Raw genomic sequence first — 13,618 nt, 5'->3', positions numbered from 1 at the left:
ATGCAAACAAAGAGAAATTAACGCAGATTCTATGTGTAGTAAATTACTATTTAACATTTGAGTACTCTGTTAAATTATTCGACTGTAATGTGCATACTATGATACTCGTATATGCATAGAAAACCCATCTCGAGTCTAAAACGACGAATGAATTTTTTCTAAGAATTTCTATCTTGAAGGTTCTGCACGAAGTTCGAAGCAACAGTTCCAGAGAGTACCACTTTCAAGTGGCTCCTTCATTGTTGTTTGCATTCTGGAGGATTTTCCTGCGAAAAAAACCCACATTTTCAAGTCTTTGCAAACAATGACAGCAAGTTCGATAGAATTCAATGTCTACATCATAAAACACATGGCAACTATGAAAATATATATCAGTTTGTCCGAACATTTCTAATGCAAAATTCAAGGCCTCATGCGATCACGTTTGAGATGGTAGAAATAGGGATGGATCCAGGTGGGGGGGGGGTTCGCAGGGGAAGTGCAGTTGCCGGGTATAGTTTGAGGGTTTAGGTAACACGCCCCGGTAATTCCATTCCTTTCTTTCGCAGTTCATGACTGAATTATTCCTTCGGCGGGTTAAAATCCGTTCAAATGTTGGTACCACAAAAACAAAACTGGTGACTATATAAACTGGTAACTATATAAACTGGTAACTATATAAAAATGTTTGACTGGTTATAATAGAATCTAGTACATTTGCTAGTAAATTTTTGAACCAAAGCACTGATTTGTAAGAATTTCCCAAATCCTCGATACTCTCTCGCCTGCCCAGTATCTGCAGTTATCAATAATTAATAGAATTCAAGCCGGTTCTGTCGAGCCCCTAGTTTGCTGGAGGTGTTTGCCACACTGACCTCAGGTGGTTTAAAATCTGGGTCGTCATCTTCATCGTCTTCTCCTTGATTCTCGTCATCATCGTCATCTTCGTCCTCCTGATTATTAAAAAACATCATTCCAGGTTGAATATCAGAAGCACGTCTCACTTTAGTCTATATTACATGCCGACATTACCGTCTCTACTGTATACAGATATACATTTATCATTTATCCGAGATAGCTACAAACCTCTTCTTCCTCGTCAAACTAAAAACAAGAAATTGTTGAAATAAAATTAACAATTAATTGAAGCAAAGAACTAGCAAGAAAATCAGTGACATTTTGTCGTTTCCTCAAAGACCATGATTTATCATGTCACGATTTCATTGACTACACTATACAGCACAAAAAAAGATAAACTCGGAAAAACATTTTGTAGTTTCAATGACAATAAATCAACGTTGCCGACTGAACTCGAACTTCCTGCAATGGATGAGCAGGAGTAAAATCGACACATATATTCATTAAAACCACATTAATGCAGTTAAACCAGCGACCAGCGTAACCTTTTTATTTGACAAAAATACTAAGTGGTTCCTGTAAGTTATAACTTACAGTTTTCGGTAAGAATAGATTTGAAAAGCTTTGTTATTTCCCCGTTAATTAACTCTTTCCAAAGTAGAATTAATTGCATTGCAAGTTGCAAGAAAAATTGCATCGTGTAGCACGGCCTCTATGCCACATGAAAGGAATTGAACTTAACCGGACGTTTGTTTTTGAGGATCTAAGTTATACTTTAAAAAAATTGTCCCTCCCTTTTCCCACAGTTAACGCAAAAAGGTACAAAATAATGAAATAAACCAGCTTAATACCTCGTCATCCATAGCTTCACCAGTGAAAAATAAAACCGCCTAGAATTACAAAACGTTATATATTACTTATATCCTTGTTATATTTCTGCACACAAAGAAAGATCTGGTAAAACTATAATTTGTTCGTACTTCCATTTGCCTGTACCTTTGGAATGAGGTTTTCTCGGAAAAAATGTCCGATTTCAAAATCTGCTTCTAACAGCTGTTCGGTCTCTTCATCCTGAACAAAAGTATCACAGTGTTACTATATAAAATTCGTTCTCCGGGAATGGAATGGAATTGAATATAGTTATGTTTAAACTTTGAACCCATTCAGTCGGTTTACGCACTCGACTCCAAAATTAAAATTTGGAGTTATTGGGTAACATCGACAGAAAAATGTTGGTCGAGTATGCCCATTCCTTTTGAAATTGTATTTCTTTTGAAAGCTTCTGTTTCAACGGTATGTAAACATGAATACCCCCCTGGATACGGCCCGGGCCGGGGATCGAGAACTACTACAGATATCTTGCCAGAACAGACTTGGTATGCTGTCCTCCTGATTCAATGGCAAGACCCTTGCCATTAATTATCTAAACAATTAGATATTGGTTAGAAACCAATTTTCAAAATACGTACCATTTCTTCCTCCTGTACTGCAATTTCAAATACAAAAGTAACAATAAGTTTCAAATGTTAAATCGACAGTGGGCCACCATGAGACCATACAATTGTGCCTCATTACATAGCAATACTATATTTATTGCATCAATATACATAGGGCAATAAGAGAAATTTAACACAATAGTGAAATCACAATCCGGCTGCTATTATTGCAATCAGATAAGAAATCAGTAAAGCAGCAAAGCATATATTAAGCAAAGAAGTTTTAAAACGCATCAACGAATAATTGAATTGATGGGGGTTGAACATGTTTTTAGTAAGCTTAAGCAAGTGACGTTTTTGTGACAACACAAACGGCATGGATGAGAAACGTCAAAAGACTGGGTCAAGGATTGTGATTGGTGAAAAACAAAAACTTTACTTTCGGTCAACGTACGTTCTGTCAAAAACGCCACTTTGCTTAAGCTCACTTTTATCAAAAATACATAACGTGAACTATGCAACGCCCCTTAATAACGGGATTACCTTCAGGAGGAGTAAAAAAATTGAAAAATGAATCAGCTTTTACTGTCTTGTTCACATATTTTCCTTGTCCTTTTCCTATATAAATCCACGAAATCAAACAAAATCTATTTGTGGGAATAATAACAACGATTTTGCATTACTGCATTTTTTGATCACGTGTTAATCTTAATACTTACAGGGAATTTAAATACAAATTCTCTACGCAATTCGTGACAGGATTTGCAGAGGCCACAGACAGAACATATCACGGTTTAGAACAACCTCGTACCCAGGGTCTTCTGTGTTCACGGGGCGCGGAACTACGCGTAGTTCCGCGCCCCGTGAACACAGAAGACCCTGGGTACGAGGTTGGGTTTAGAAAATCGATCAATTTGTACACAATGGTGAAAAAGGAGTTACCTTTATGCTTTTGCTTCTTCTTTATCACTTTCACGGTGACATTCTTTCCTTTCTTCCAATCTATCGTACATCTAAAACACGAATCTTACAGTAAGCTCTCAAGGTTGTTGTTCTTTGCCAGCTAGTGCGAATTAAGGCGGCCCATGAACCATCTTGTATTGCAGTGGATATGCTGGACACATTTGGATTGGCAACTCAGAGACGTTAGCAAGTACATAGAACAAAATTTACCCTGTCGTGTGAGTTATTTCCGGTCCTTCAAATCCAAACGGTGCTTCCTTGTCAATTTCACAAGATAATTTGTACGTCTTCGTTAATACCTGGCAAAAAATGACACGGATGAGAAGCATTAGACAAATGTTATATGATTGAAAATGCTGGTAAAAGCATATTTCCCTCGACAGGAGAAAGTATACGATTTCGGTTGCTGAACGGATTCGGGTGAGACAGCACGTACAAAAGTAATGTATATGCAGTGGGCGGTATAGTTTATGCCACTTTCTAAAACTTTTATAGAATAAACCGTGTTTACACTAGGGGCTTATAAATCTGACCTGGACCAAGACCCAGCCTAGACCAGGTCTAGGACAAGTCCAGGTAATATGTGCAACGTTCACACTGTCTTCCTTTTTGGTGATATCGGATAACCAAAGTAATTGACAAAATAATTGGAAAGACCCAAAACACGCCAAAAAGTGCTAATACTATTATGAATCCGATAGTATTATAGGTTGAAAATTTGTCAGCGCAAGGTAAAGCCCGTTCATGCAACAAAAATCGGGCATGCTCCAGGTCAGGTCCAGGCCACCTCTTCTGTTAGCCTGGATTTTGTTGCCTAGCCCAGGTCTAAGCCTGGTCAAAGTATGCGCACGTAATGTAAAAGCGGCTTTAAACGTATATACGAGTACAATTGTCTATACTTACAGAATTATTAAAATATGCATTTGGAGCAAAGTGGAATTCTAAAACAAAGCCCTATAAAATGAAATAATGCGATATAACTGAATGTCAAATATGACTTTTGCCAAAGAAATAATAGCAAGAATAATTTCACCAAGTAAACATTAGGTTAGCACTCTTGTGAAATAAAAAAATCAAAATAAAATTTAGTTATGCCCAGCTCTCGCAAAACAAATTAAAAGCATAGAAGTTAACATTGTGCCGCATGAAAGGTAAAGAGGAATGGTGAAACATTAGGTTACCACTCTTGTGAAATCAAAAAAATCAAAATAGCATTTAGTTATACCAAGATCTCGCAAAACAAATGAACAGTATGGAAGTTTACTGATTGTGCTGCATGAAAGGTAAAAGGGAATGCTATATTGCGACAGGGATGTGTTATCCCATAATCTTCATACCATAGTCACTTCTTTTTCTCCTTCACCGCTTTCCTCCGAGGTCTTCTCCTCGTCAATAAACTTCAGATCGATACTCGTTAGGTTTTTCAAAATGGGTTCATCGTGTTCCTAGAGTGCGGTAAAACATTCTAAATAACTTAGATTTATTTTTATGGTTCATGAGAATGCATCAAGAAATTAAAGCAAAGCATTTTTCCACCGACTCGTATTAAGTGAGTGAAAAATAATTGCATGATCCATGGTGCTTCTTAACTCTGGTTTGAATTAATCGGTGAGGTTCCTTCTTCATTTTTTATACGATCCATTTTCGGTGATCAAAAAGTAGATAATTTCTCCCGATAGACATGCAAAGCCTTTTATGCAGCCACAATAGCCATTACCGATGAATTCTGTTATACATGCATGCAATATGAAAACCAGGCTTCAAAAATATATGGCCACGTTCACACGGGACTGGACGAAGTTGGAATTCGTCCTGTCCAGGGGTCGGTTGTTCGAAAGGCGTTCGGCTTAAACGGTAGATAAGGTAAAGTTTAAAAATACTCTCATATATCTTGTGAATGACTTAAACTGCATCTTGTGTATTAAATATGGTATTTACACCGAAATATTTCGTTTCAGTTGTTCAATAAATATATGATTTTGTTTTCCATTTTGAACTTATTCACCGTTTAAGCTAAACGTCTTTCGAACAACCGAGCCCAGGTGTTCACAAGGTAAAAATGCGAAAATTTGACTGGTTCTACGTGTTCACACGAGGAAACCAGTCGACGAGCTTAGGCACGGTCCCAAATTCGTCCCGTCCGTGTTAACGCGTAGCCTCGCTCATTCTGTTGGTTTTTCCAATGCGTGCAAACGGTAGTAGCCAGCCTGACGATTTGTCTCGCTATACTAATATTTTGGTGTTCATTAACTGTGAAAACAATAAACTTCTAAAGACATAAATAATTATAATAACTCAACAACTGTGTGCTTTTGAACCTCGGACTTTCAAATGTTCTTTGCGGTGTTCTTTCTATCAATTTGTGTAATAAATAATAAATGAATAAATGATAGTACCTGAATCATATCCGCAATATGATCCACATTTTTCATCGCAGTTAACCAAAACTCTGGAATACCACGAACATTTTCTACATAAAAACAATTGATCAAGGGTCAACAGAAATACAACACAATCTCATGCACGTAAGTTCCTCTTATCCAAAAAATGCAATTGGTAGTTTAAAGGCAATATATTAGAAGAAATACCCAGGTAGACTGGACGAAGGTTTAACGTTTACCTGGAAGAGTTTCTGTATCTACTTTATTTTCGTCCAATGTTGCCTTATCTTTCAGCTCGTTCTGCTTAAACGACCAAAAACACATTTAAAAATGTAAGTCTCTTTATTTTTTTAAAACATACTCTTGTTGTGTGACAGAATGCAAAACAACTTTCGGAATTCAACAAGGGGGAATTTTGTTTCAGACCAATCAACAGGTTTGCTTACATTTTCAGTAACCCAACAAGAAAAATGTTACTTATTTTTGCCCTCCCAAACATAACACTGGACCCAGTCCACTACTCACTTCATGTCTTTTTGCTTTGCACAATATCAATCGAATCACCTACTGGGCGATAACCATATTTTACGTTGCTAATCCCTTCATATCTGTCTAAATTTCCCTTCAAAGACATTCTTAGTCCCTGCTCGCGCTGCATTGTGCGATAGAAATGTCCGTGCCCAATTTTATTAGTGCTGAGGCAACTAATACGGCCGTGCGGATAAATTGAGTGGAGTGTAAAATAGCGCCCATATCTCCACTTAATCTTACCGACAATTTTTGTTCATTGTCTCCACCATCTTCCTCATCTTCGTCATCACTTGCCCACTCGCATTCCTCATCAGTTGGTTCATAATCGCCATTGATCACAGAATCTCGCTGTGAAAACAATTAATAGGGACCTTATGTAAGATGCATCAAATCTTCGGCGCGGATGTGACATGCATTAAAACAGCCAATAGTGTTAGGAATCCAGTTTTAAAAAACTTTTAATTTGTTTTACGTACGGCTTTCCATACGGCTTTGACTTTGTTTACCAAAAAGAGGCTATAATTTTTTAGTTCTGTTGTAAAACTGTTGAAATAACATCAGCGTCGCTGGTTTGGTGCATCGGCCTGTTTCAGACGTCGAACTTTTCATGTGCCGAACCTCATGTTAATGAGCTAAGTCTTTGTGCGCTTTCCATCAAGCAGCCAAAATGGTCAGACCGGTCATATTTTAAATTGAAATAGAGTATTTCGTTAAAAATATAGCGATAAAAGTATATTTCCCGTGCTAGTCAGATGTAAATAACGATATAGCTACTTAAATGCAGAGTTCTTGAAACACTCTAAAACACCAGTAATCTGCCTGTACTGAAATACAACAGAACACAGGTCTGACCGTTTTTACCGTATAAAGGAAAGCTTTCTTTAAGTTCATCTGCATTAGATTCGACACATGAAAAGTTTAACGTCTGAAACGGGCCTTAAGGTCGTTAATATCATTAACAACGTAACCGCCATGGCTTGCAAGTTTAAGCTTACAATGAATGGATGTCTGTCGACAAAATGGAAAGTAGCAAGCAGCTATATGTTGATGCGTATGAATAATTGTATTGTATTTAGCGTGTATTTCAACATCCACATGGCAGAAAATGATTTGAATTGCTTCTTTAGATTTGAAACATTTAATTAATTAGATGTTGCTGGTTAAATCGTAGTTAACTTCAAAATGAATAATCCTGTCAGTTACTTTAGATACAAGTTAATTTTTTTTGCAGCAGACCCCTTGGGTGAAATGGCGAAAAATAATCAACATTCATTGTAAGTTTGTACCCGAAGTTTACATTATACAAACCCAAATCCAGTTATCTATAACGATTATAAAAATCCTGTAGGTAAAACTGCACCTGTTCGTAAAGTTGTTTAGATTTCTCGGCATATTTACATTCCAAAGCATGGACATCTCTGTAAAATTCAGCTTCAAGTTTCATGCAAGACACCTATACGCAGAAAGGAAAGATGTAGCTGCTTATAATATATGTACTGTACTCTGTCTGTATCAGGAAATGCAGGAAAGTCAATGAACGAACAGAGACAACATTTAAAATAATCAGTAATTAATTTTATCATTCATGTGAATCACTTGAGAATCGTTTGAGTTAATGGTTAGAATTTTTTGGCAAACGCACACTACAGTTATACCAAGAAACAAATATTGTACGTTTATAAATCTAAAAGCTATGTTATACAAGCTAAAATGACTACAGTGTGAGATGTACACACCTGAATATTCTTCAATGCTTTTATTCTCCTTTGAACAGCCTTTGGTAGGCTAAAAAATATAATTAATCATTTCACTAACTCTCCTGAAAAAGGCCCTCAGGTTGAAAGCTCAAGAAGTGCTTTTGTTTATTTTAGGCAGTTGTTATATCACATTTGATGCTAATCATGCATTTGACAACACAATATAAAAGCATACTTATGACTAGTTTTTTAGCGTACCATAGCAGGGCAACATTTAGGTTCACTGGTTGCAATGTCAAATGTGGATATAAAGGTGATACAAATTTAATTCAGAGAAGCTAGTATACCAGTTTATTCTGAAAAAGTTTCAGTAATGGGGTTAGGCCTGGGTTTCACTTAGTCACAATTGTCTGAAACAAATCATTTTGACCATTTCATGTGGAACTTTTTTTGTATTTAAATGGCCATTGGTGATATTGCACACACCAGGAATACATCTATCACCTTGACACATGACTACAAACATTATGACTACATGAATTACCAATCAGGCCTTCATAATAAATATGAAAGTTTATATTTTACCTTTCAATATATCCTGATGATGTTCCAACAACTCTTCCTAATTGTTCCTTTTAAAACAAGCAAAGAAACCTGGATCACAATTATGTCTGAATTTATTTTTGCATTTGTTTTCTAACAAAACACCGGATGTTAGGGTTGGCTGAAAGGCACTTTAACACGGATGAAACTTGACCAACCCCCAGTGTCTTATTATATTAAAGTAATGTATGGACAATTGAATGAGCATTTTTTGTTTTGAGTGACTGTTGAAACAGCCTGGGCAAAACCAAATTCAGCTCATAGCAGCCTTCATCTGCATGCAGTTTTTTTGCTCCCAGACCCTCAGAACTCATGGGCACTTTGATATTTTGTCCCACATCTCCCTAGGAAGCTTGAACATTTTTGTGATTGAACAAAAATTATAGACCAAAATGATTAATTATTGGTATTTACCTGAAGTGCAGCTAAAACCTGTGGATTTTGCATCATATTTGCAACAATGCTTTCCTCTAAAATAAGAAGAAATAGAATGTTTCTAATATCCTAAAACATAGAATTCTGAAAGAAATAAAACATTGACTTACGTTTTGGGGGCGAGCTTCCCTCTGTTGAATCTATATTATCACCCATCACTTCCCTTGAGAAAAGAAAACAAATTTACTGCAGTGGCTATATATACTGCCTGATTTTGGCAACAATGGAGACTTTATGATACATGGAATCCCAATCAACAGCTATAATATTTTGTGTGATGAACTTCCAGAAATATCTTTTGTCTCATGACTTTCTAACAATCCTTTTTCACTCGACTATAGTCTATTTTACTAAGAATTCTTTACCAGCGGGAAACTTAATTTATGAAATGTAAAATTAAACTTTGAATAACATTTTGCAAAGATTTGTGTTATGAAACACACACTTTAATTTGCAAGAATATATAATTCCAAGTTTTGTTTTGTTTTACATTACCACGAAATATTCCCCCATCATTTTACATGTTTAACAGTACAAAATTTGTATTACTGAACTTGAAAACAATAAAAAAATTAATTACATAAAATGTTGCCCATTTGAAGTCCTAAACTGGGATATCCTATTTGTTGGCAGTTGTGATAAGAAAACAAATAATGGCAGCATTGGCAGTGGCATTTGCTGTTGACTGTCACTAATTTGGGTGACTACACAACTGGATATTTACAACAGGAAGACACTATATTCATAGCTGCCATATTTAAGATGATTTGCATGCCAGTTATTAAACTCTATATTTCAAATCTTGTATATCACAGGTGCTAAATACTTATCTATTTACATAATCTAACCTAATCACAACGGTTGCGTTCTTCAAACTAGATCGTAATATCAACTTTCTGTTCCCTTAGGCCTTAGACAACAGACATATTTGTAATTCAAGAAGAACTCTTCAAACCCGAACCAGGTCACCAGCCACCAGGTTAATACAAAACTTGTATTTTTATGGTGGTAAATCACAGAAAAATTTCCACGGGATGACCTATTAACGGTACATGAAGTCGTTCAGGCAAATAACCCTCCTGTACCTTGTTATTCACATTCATCGTAATTATACATACCTGTACACTACAGTCTAGACTAAATAATTGTACAAACGTACATCTTGTATTTTTAATATAAATACTGTATATATTCATTTTATACAAGTTCACTTACGATCGGTTTCTGGCAGCGAGTTTCATTTTATTTACATTATGGTATTATAAACAACGTACCTTTATTAGATGACAAGCTAGCAGCTTTCACAAGAGATACTAAGAACACTGTGCTGAAGAAATGTAGGATGAGCAAGAAAAATAAACACGAGGTCTTATTCTGATCGGGAATGACGGCAAAAGAACTCGAGAGAATGTTCGAAGGCGCCAAATTTTCGCAGAATAATCCATCGTATGATTGGTTCATGCAGTCACGTGAATTATCACAGAAACTTTTGGTGCTTCCACTTAGCATAAAATGTCCACTTAAAGAATTGCATAGCTTGAGACTTTTGAGGGGTTTTTTCCCAGGGACCCTGGAACGATGCGAGGGCAAAGGGGACCAGATTTTCGTGAAAAAGCACTTCTGTAGCATACTAACATCCAATGGTATAACCGTAACTAACATCCCTTTTTCTAGAACTAATCAGGAAAATCAGGGGAAGTCAAATCAGACTCTTGAAATAAAATTTCCTCATTCCACTGAAATTCAGTTAAGATATTTTTGTTCAAGGAAGAAAGCCTCCTACAACATCAAGCCCAATGAAACGTAAAGTACAGCATCATACATGCAAATCCCTATTTACTGTATATGTTTAGATTCAAAGGTTGAGTTTTTTTTAGTGGCGTACAGCCAGCTTGAAGATTTATTCCCGCTTGGTTTGCAAAATGACATATGCTAAAAATGTATTTCTGTAATAAAGGTATTAGCGGCGTTTTTCCTCCGAAGCGAAGGTTGGGTATAAAATAGGTTAAATTGCCATACGCATGGATGAATATCGCACTGGAGTGACATATCTATATTCATTTTCTTCGGTTACAGTTTGGAAAAATCAGAAAGTTGTAATGGTCGTTTCTTGCGGCCAATCATTTGCAAAGACTAACGTCCAATGGAAAAGTTCAAAAGGCAGGGTTAAATTGGGAAAGAAAAAGTATAAATATAGTTAAGAATGCTATAATTGGCGTGTTTGTTAGGGGGGGGGGCATATTCAGTTCCGCCTGTCAGGTCAGGTCTCCTTTCTAAACGGTATCGCTACTTATATATATATATATATATATATATATATATATATATATATATATATATATATATATATATATATATATATATATATATATATATATATATATATATATATATACACCCATTTGCAAAAACGTTGGCCCCAGATAGATAGATAGATAGATACTCGAAGTCTAATTAGAATTGCATATGATTACATTTGCATGGGATTTCAATCATATTACACAGCATATATGCAATTCTAATTAGATTTCGAGTATCTATCTATATATACATATATATCGAGTGAGCTAGTAAAGTCATCCTTATGAAATGCCTATATAGTAATACAAAATACAAAGTGAAATTAGCATATAATTTATTGTATAATGTATGAAAACTGGTAAAATTTTACAAGGAGTCCACTTAATTACACTTTTCAATTAAGATAGTAGAAAACATTTTCGGTGTTTCTTTACAGTTTTAGTATACACCCGACTCTTGTCTATTACAAATCCTACATTCTGATTGGCTACTCAACCATTGTCTAGTCGTGATAGTGAACGTTTGGGAAAAATTTGCTCGCGCGAATGTATAAAATTGATTTAATTAAATTATTTTTCGTTGTAATTGCGGTGTATCGATTATTTTCTCGAAATTAATATAACTAGGTACAGGGTGTATATTAAAACAATTAGATAACTTGCCTTCGTGTCTAATTGTTAAATAGAAACACGCTTCTCAACCAATCAGCACGCGCGTACTATAAATGTTATATTATAATTAAAAATAGTAATAACGGATGAACTGATAAACGACACAAACGAAAACGATTAATATATATTCAAAGCAATTACAATCGTTTTTAAAAACATTTAGCGGTGTCGGAAGTTTTAATTGAGTTCAAACTATTTGCCAAATCTAGTTTAGTCATTAAGAGTCGATAAAAGAAAAAGCCGGCGACACAAAGAAGTCGCTTTCTTCAATTAACGTCGGTATTTTTTCTCCTGGAGAAATATATCAAAATTCAACTTTTTATTAGAATACAACGGTATAGCTAGCTATTCACCTAATTCCAATTCTTGACAATTAGAAGCCGAATTGTGAGGGTTATGTTGCATGATTTTCACTTATACTGTAATTGACTAACAACAGAAAAAACCTTAACGGAATAACGCATTTTGACTAAATTAGCTCAGATGAGAAAAAGCAATCACTGAACATTTCATATTATGCGTCATTGGCTTTTCTACCGAAGCGAATTTCTAGCGAGAAGGGAAACTTGGAGAATTTTTACCTAATTTCAAGAGCCTCCGTTAGATAAAAGAAATCTTATACCTTTGCAGAACATTTTGTTATCAGTGAAGTGGACGTATTGCCTATTTTCCGAGCAGATATGTCGAAATCACACGTAATTTAAAAGAACGTAGTGAATAATATATAGCAATTTGTCAACTGTCAGCGGTTGTTGTATTAGAATGCGCGCGTACGCGATATCACTTTTTTAAAGTCACCTTGCACATGTCAGGAAATCAATAATGTTAAAAGTCATATATTTGTTTAGCCTGGCAGTTATATGAGGCCAGCGCTAATATAATTTTGAAAATTAATGCAAAATTTTCGTAACTTTTCATTTCTTTAGAAATTCATTGTTTTCGCAATGAGTGAACAGCAGCGTGTTAGTATAACCTGGAATAAATAGGTCTTTATGGTAACTATACGAGAAAAATCTGTTTCTAATTTAGTATTAATGGCATTTGAAACGATTTTAATTCAGTACAGTTGAGTATTTTCGATACAAATTGCATGGTTGATCATCTATTCTGACCAACAAAACTGGCGGACATGCAAGGAAACAGTTGTGATATGACCGCGATATGCATGCAGCTCGCATTTTTTTGCTTGTGGAAATCCAGCCTAACTCTTCCTGCATGACTACCGCTAAGTTCAGCACGTCAGCAATGATATTTTCCTTCATAATTTATTCATTATGTGATTAAAATATATAAATTAAGAAAATCGTAATTGAAAAATTCAAATAATCATTTGTCACCAAGTCCGTGTAAAATTGTTATTGACCAATATTGAAGAAAAAATTAGGCTTGTGTTGGCCGAAATATCCGTAATTCGTAGCGGTACCGCGTGCAATTTCTCAATATTGACAATAACGACTCTTAACCGTGCTATTTCCTATGCCGACTAGTTACATATTGTATTGAAAATGAAAAACCATTTCGCTGTGTGAGAAGTTTTCATTAAGTTTTGAGAACCTGGCAAAGTCTTGATTATTTATCTGAGTGTATATTATAAGGAAAGTCAAAAGCCGGTTACATGAGAGCCGGAGTATATAGCAATTTTTTCAATCGCTTAAAAATCTAAATTGAAGTTCTTTTTTAACAATTGCTAGCTCCAAAGCTGAAGTTGTATTGCTCTTCAAGAATTTTAGAACGGTTGAAAAAATCACTATCCAGTGGATAGC

General features: G+C 35.4%; 1 protein-coding gene across 2 annotated transcripts; it reads right to left on the bottom strand.

Moving 5' to 3' along the window:
* Positions 1–234: 234 nt before the first annotated feature.
* On the bottom strand, positions 235–10,297 carry LOC114537456 (nucleosome assembly protein 1-like 1). 2 transcript variants are annotated; one of them, XM_028558500.1, is made up of 20 exons: positions 10,158–10,297; positions 8,994–9,046; positions 8,863–8,918; positions 8,431–8,477; positions 7,885–7,933; positions 7,509–7,601; positions 6,389–6,496; positions 5,857–5,920; positions 5,633–5,706; positions 4,574–4,681; positions 4,140–4,190; positions 3,447–3,535; positions 3,216–3,286; positions 2,817–2,891; positions 2,307–2,323; positions 1,834–1,908; positions 1,689–1,727; positions 1,066–1,083; positions 855–932; positions 235–266 (listed from the first exon to the last, which is right to left on the bottom strand). In XM_028558500.1, exons 2-20 carry the CDS (start codon positions 9,037–9,039, stop codon positions 237–239), a joined length of 1,188 nt encoding a protein of 395 aa, XP_028414301.1. In that variant the 5' UTR covers positions 9,040–9,046; positions 10,158–10,297; the 3' UTR covers positions 235–236. The 2 variants fall into 2 exon arrangements, with proteins under 2 accessions (XP_028414301.1, XP_028414302.1); XM_028558501.1 differs by having other exon boundaries at positions 5,857–5,917.
* Between the last annotated feature and the right edge of the window lie 3,321 nt (positions 10,298–13,618).

The sequence above is a fragment of the Dendronephthya gigantea genome, unplaced genomic scaffold (assembly GCF_004324835.1).
Source record: "Dendronephthya gigantea isolate DGI-Jeju-01 unplaced genomic scaffold, DenGig_1.0 000157F, whole genome shotgun sequence".
NCBI classification, from domain to species: Eukaryota; Metazoa; Cnidaria; class Anthozoa; order Malacalcyonacea; family Nephtheidae; genus Dendronephthya; species Dendronephthya gigantea.
Note: the sequence above shows the minus strand (reverse complement) of the source record. Positions and strands in the feature narration are given on the sequence as shown.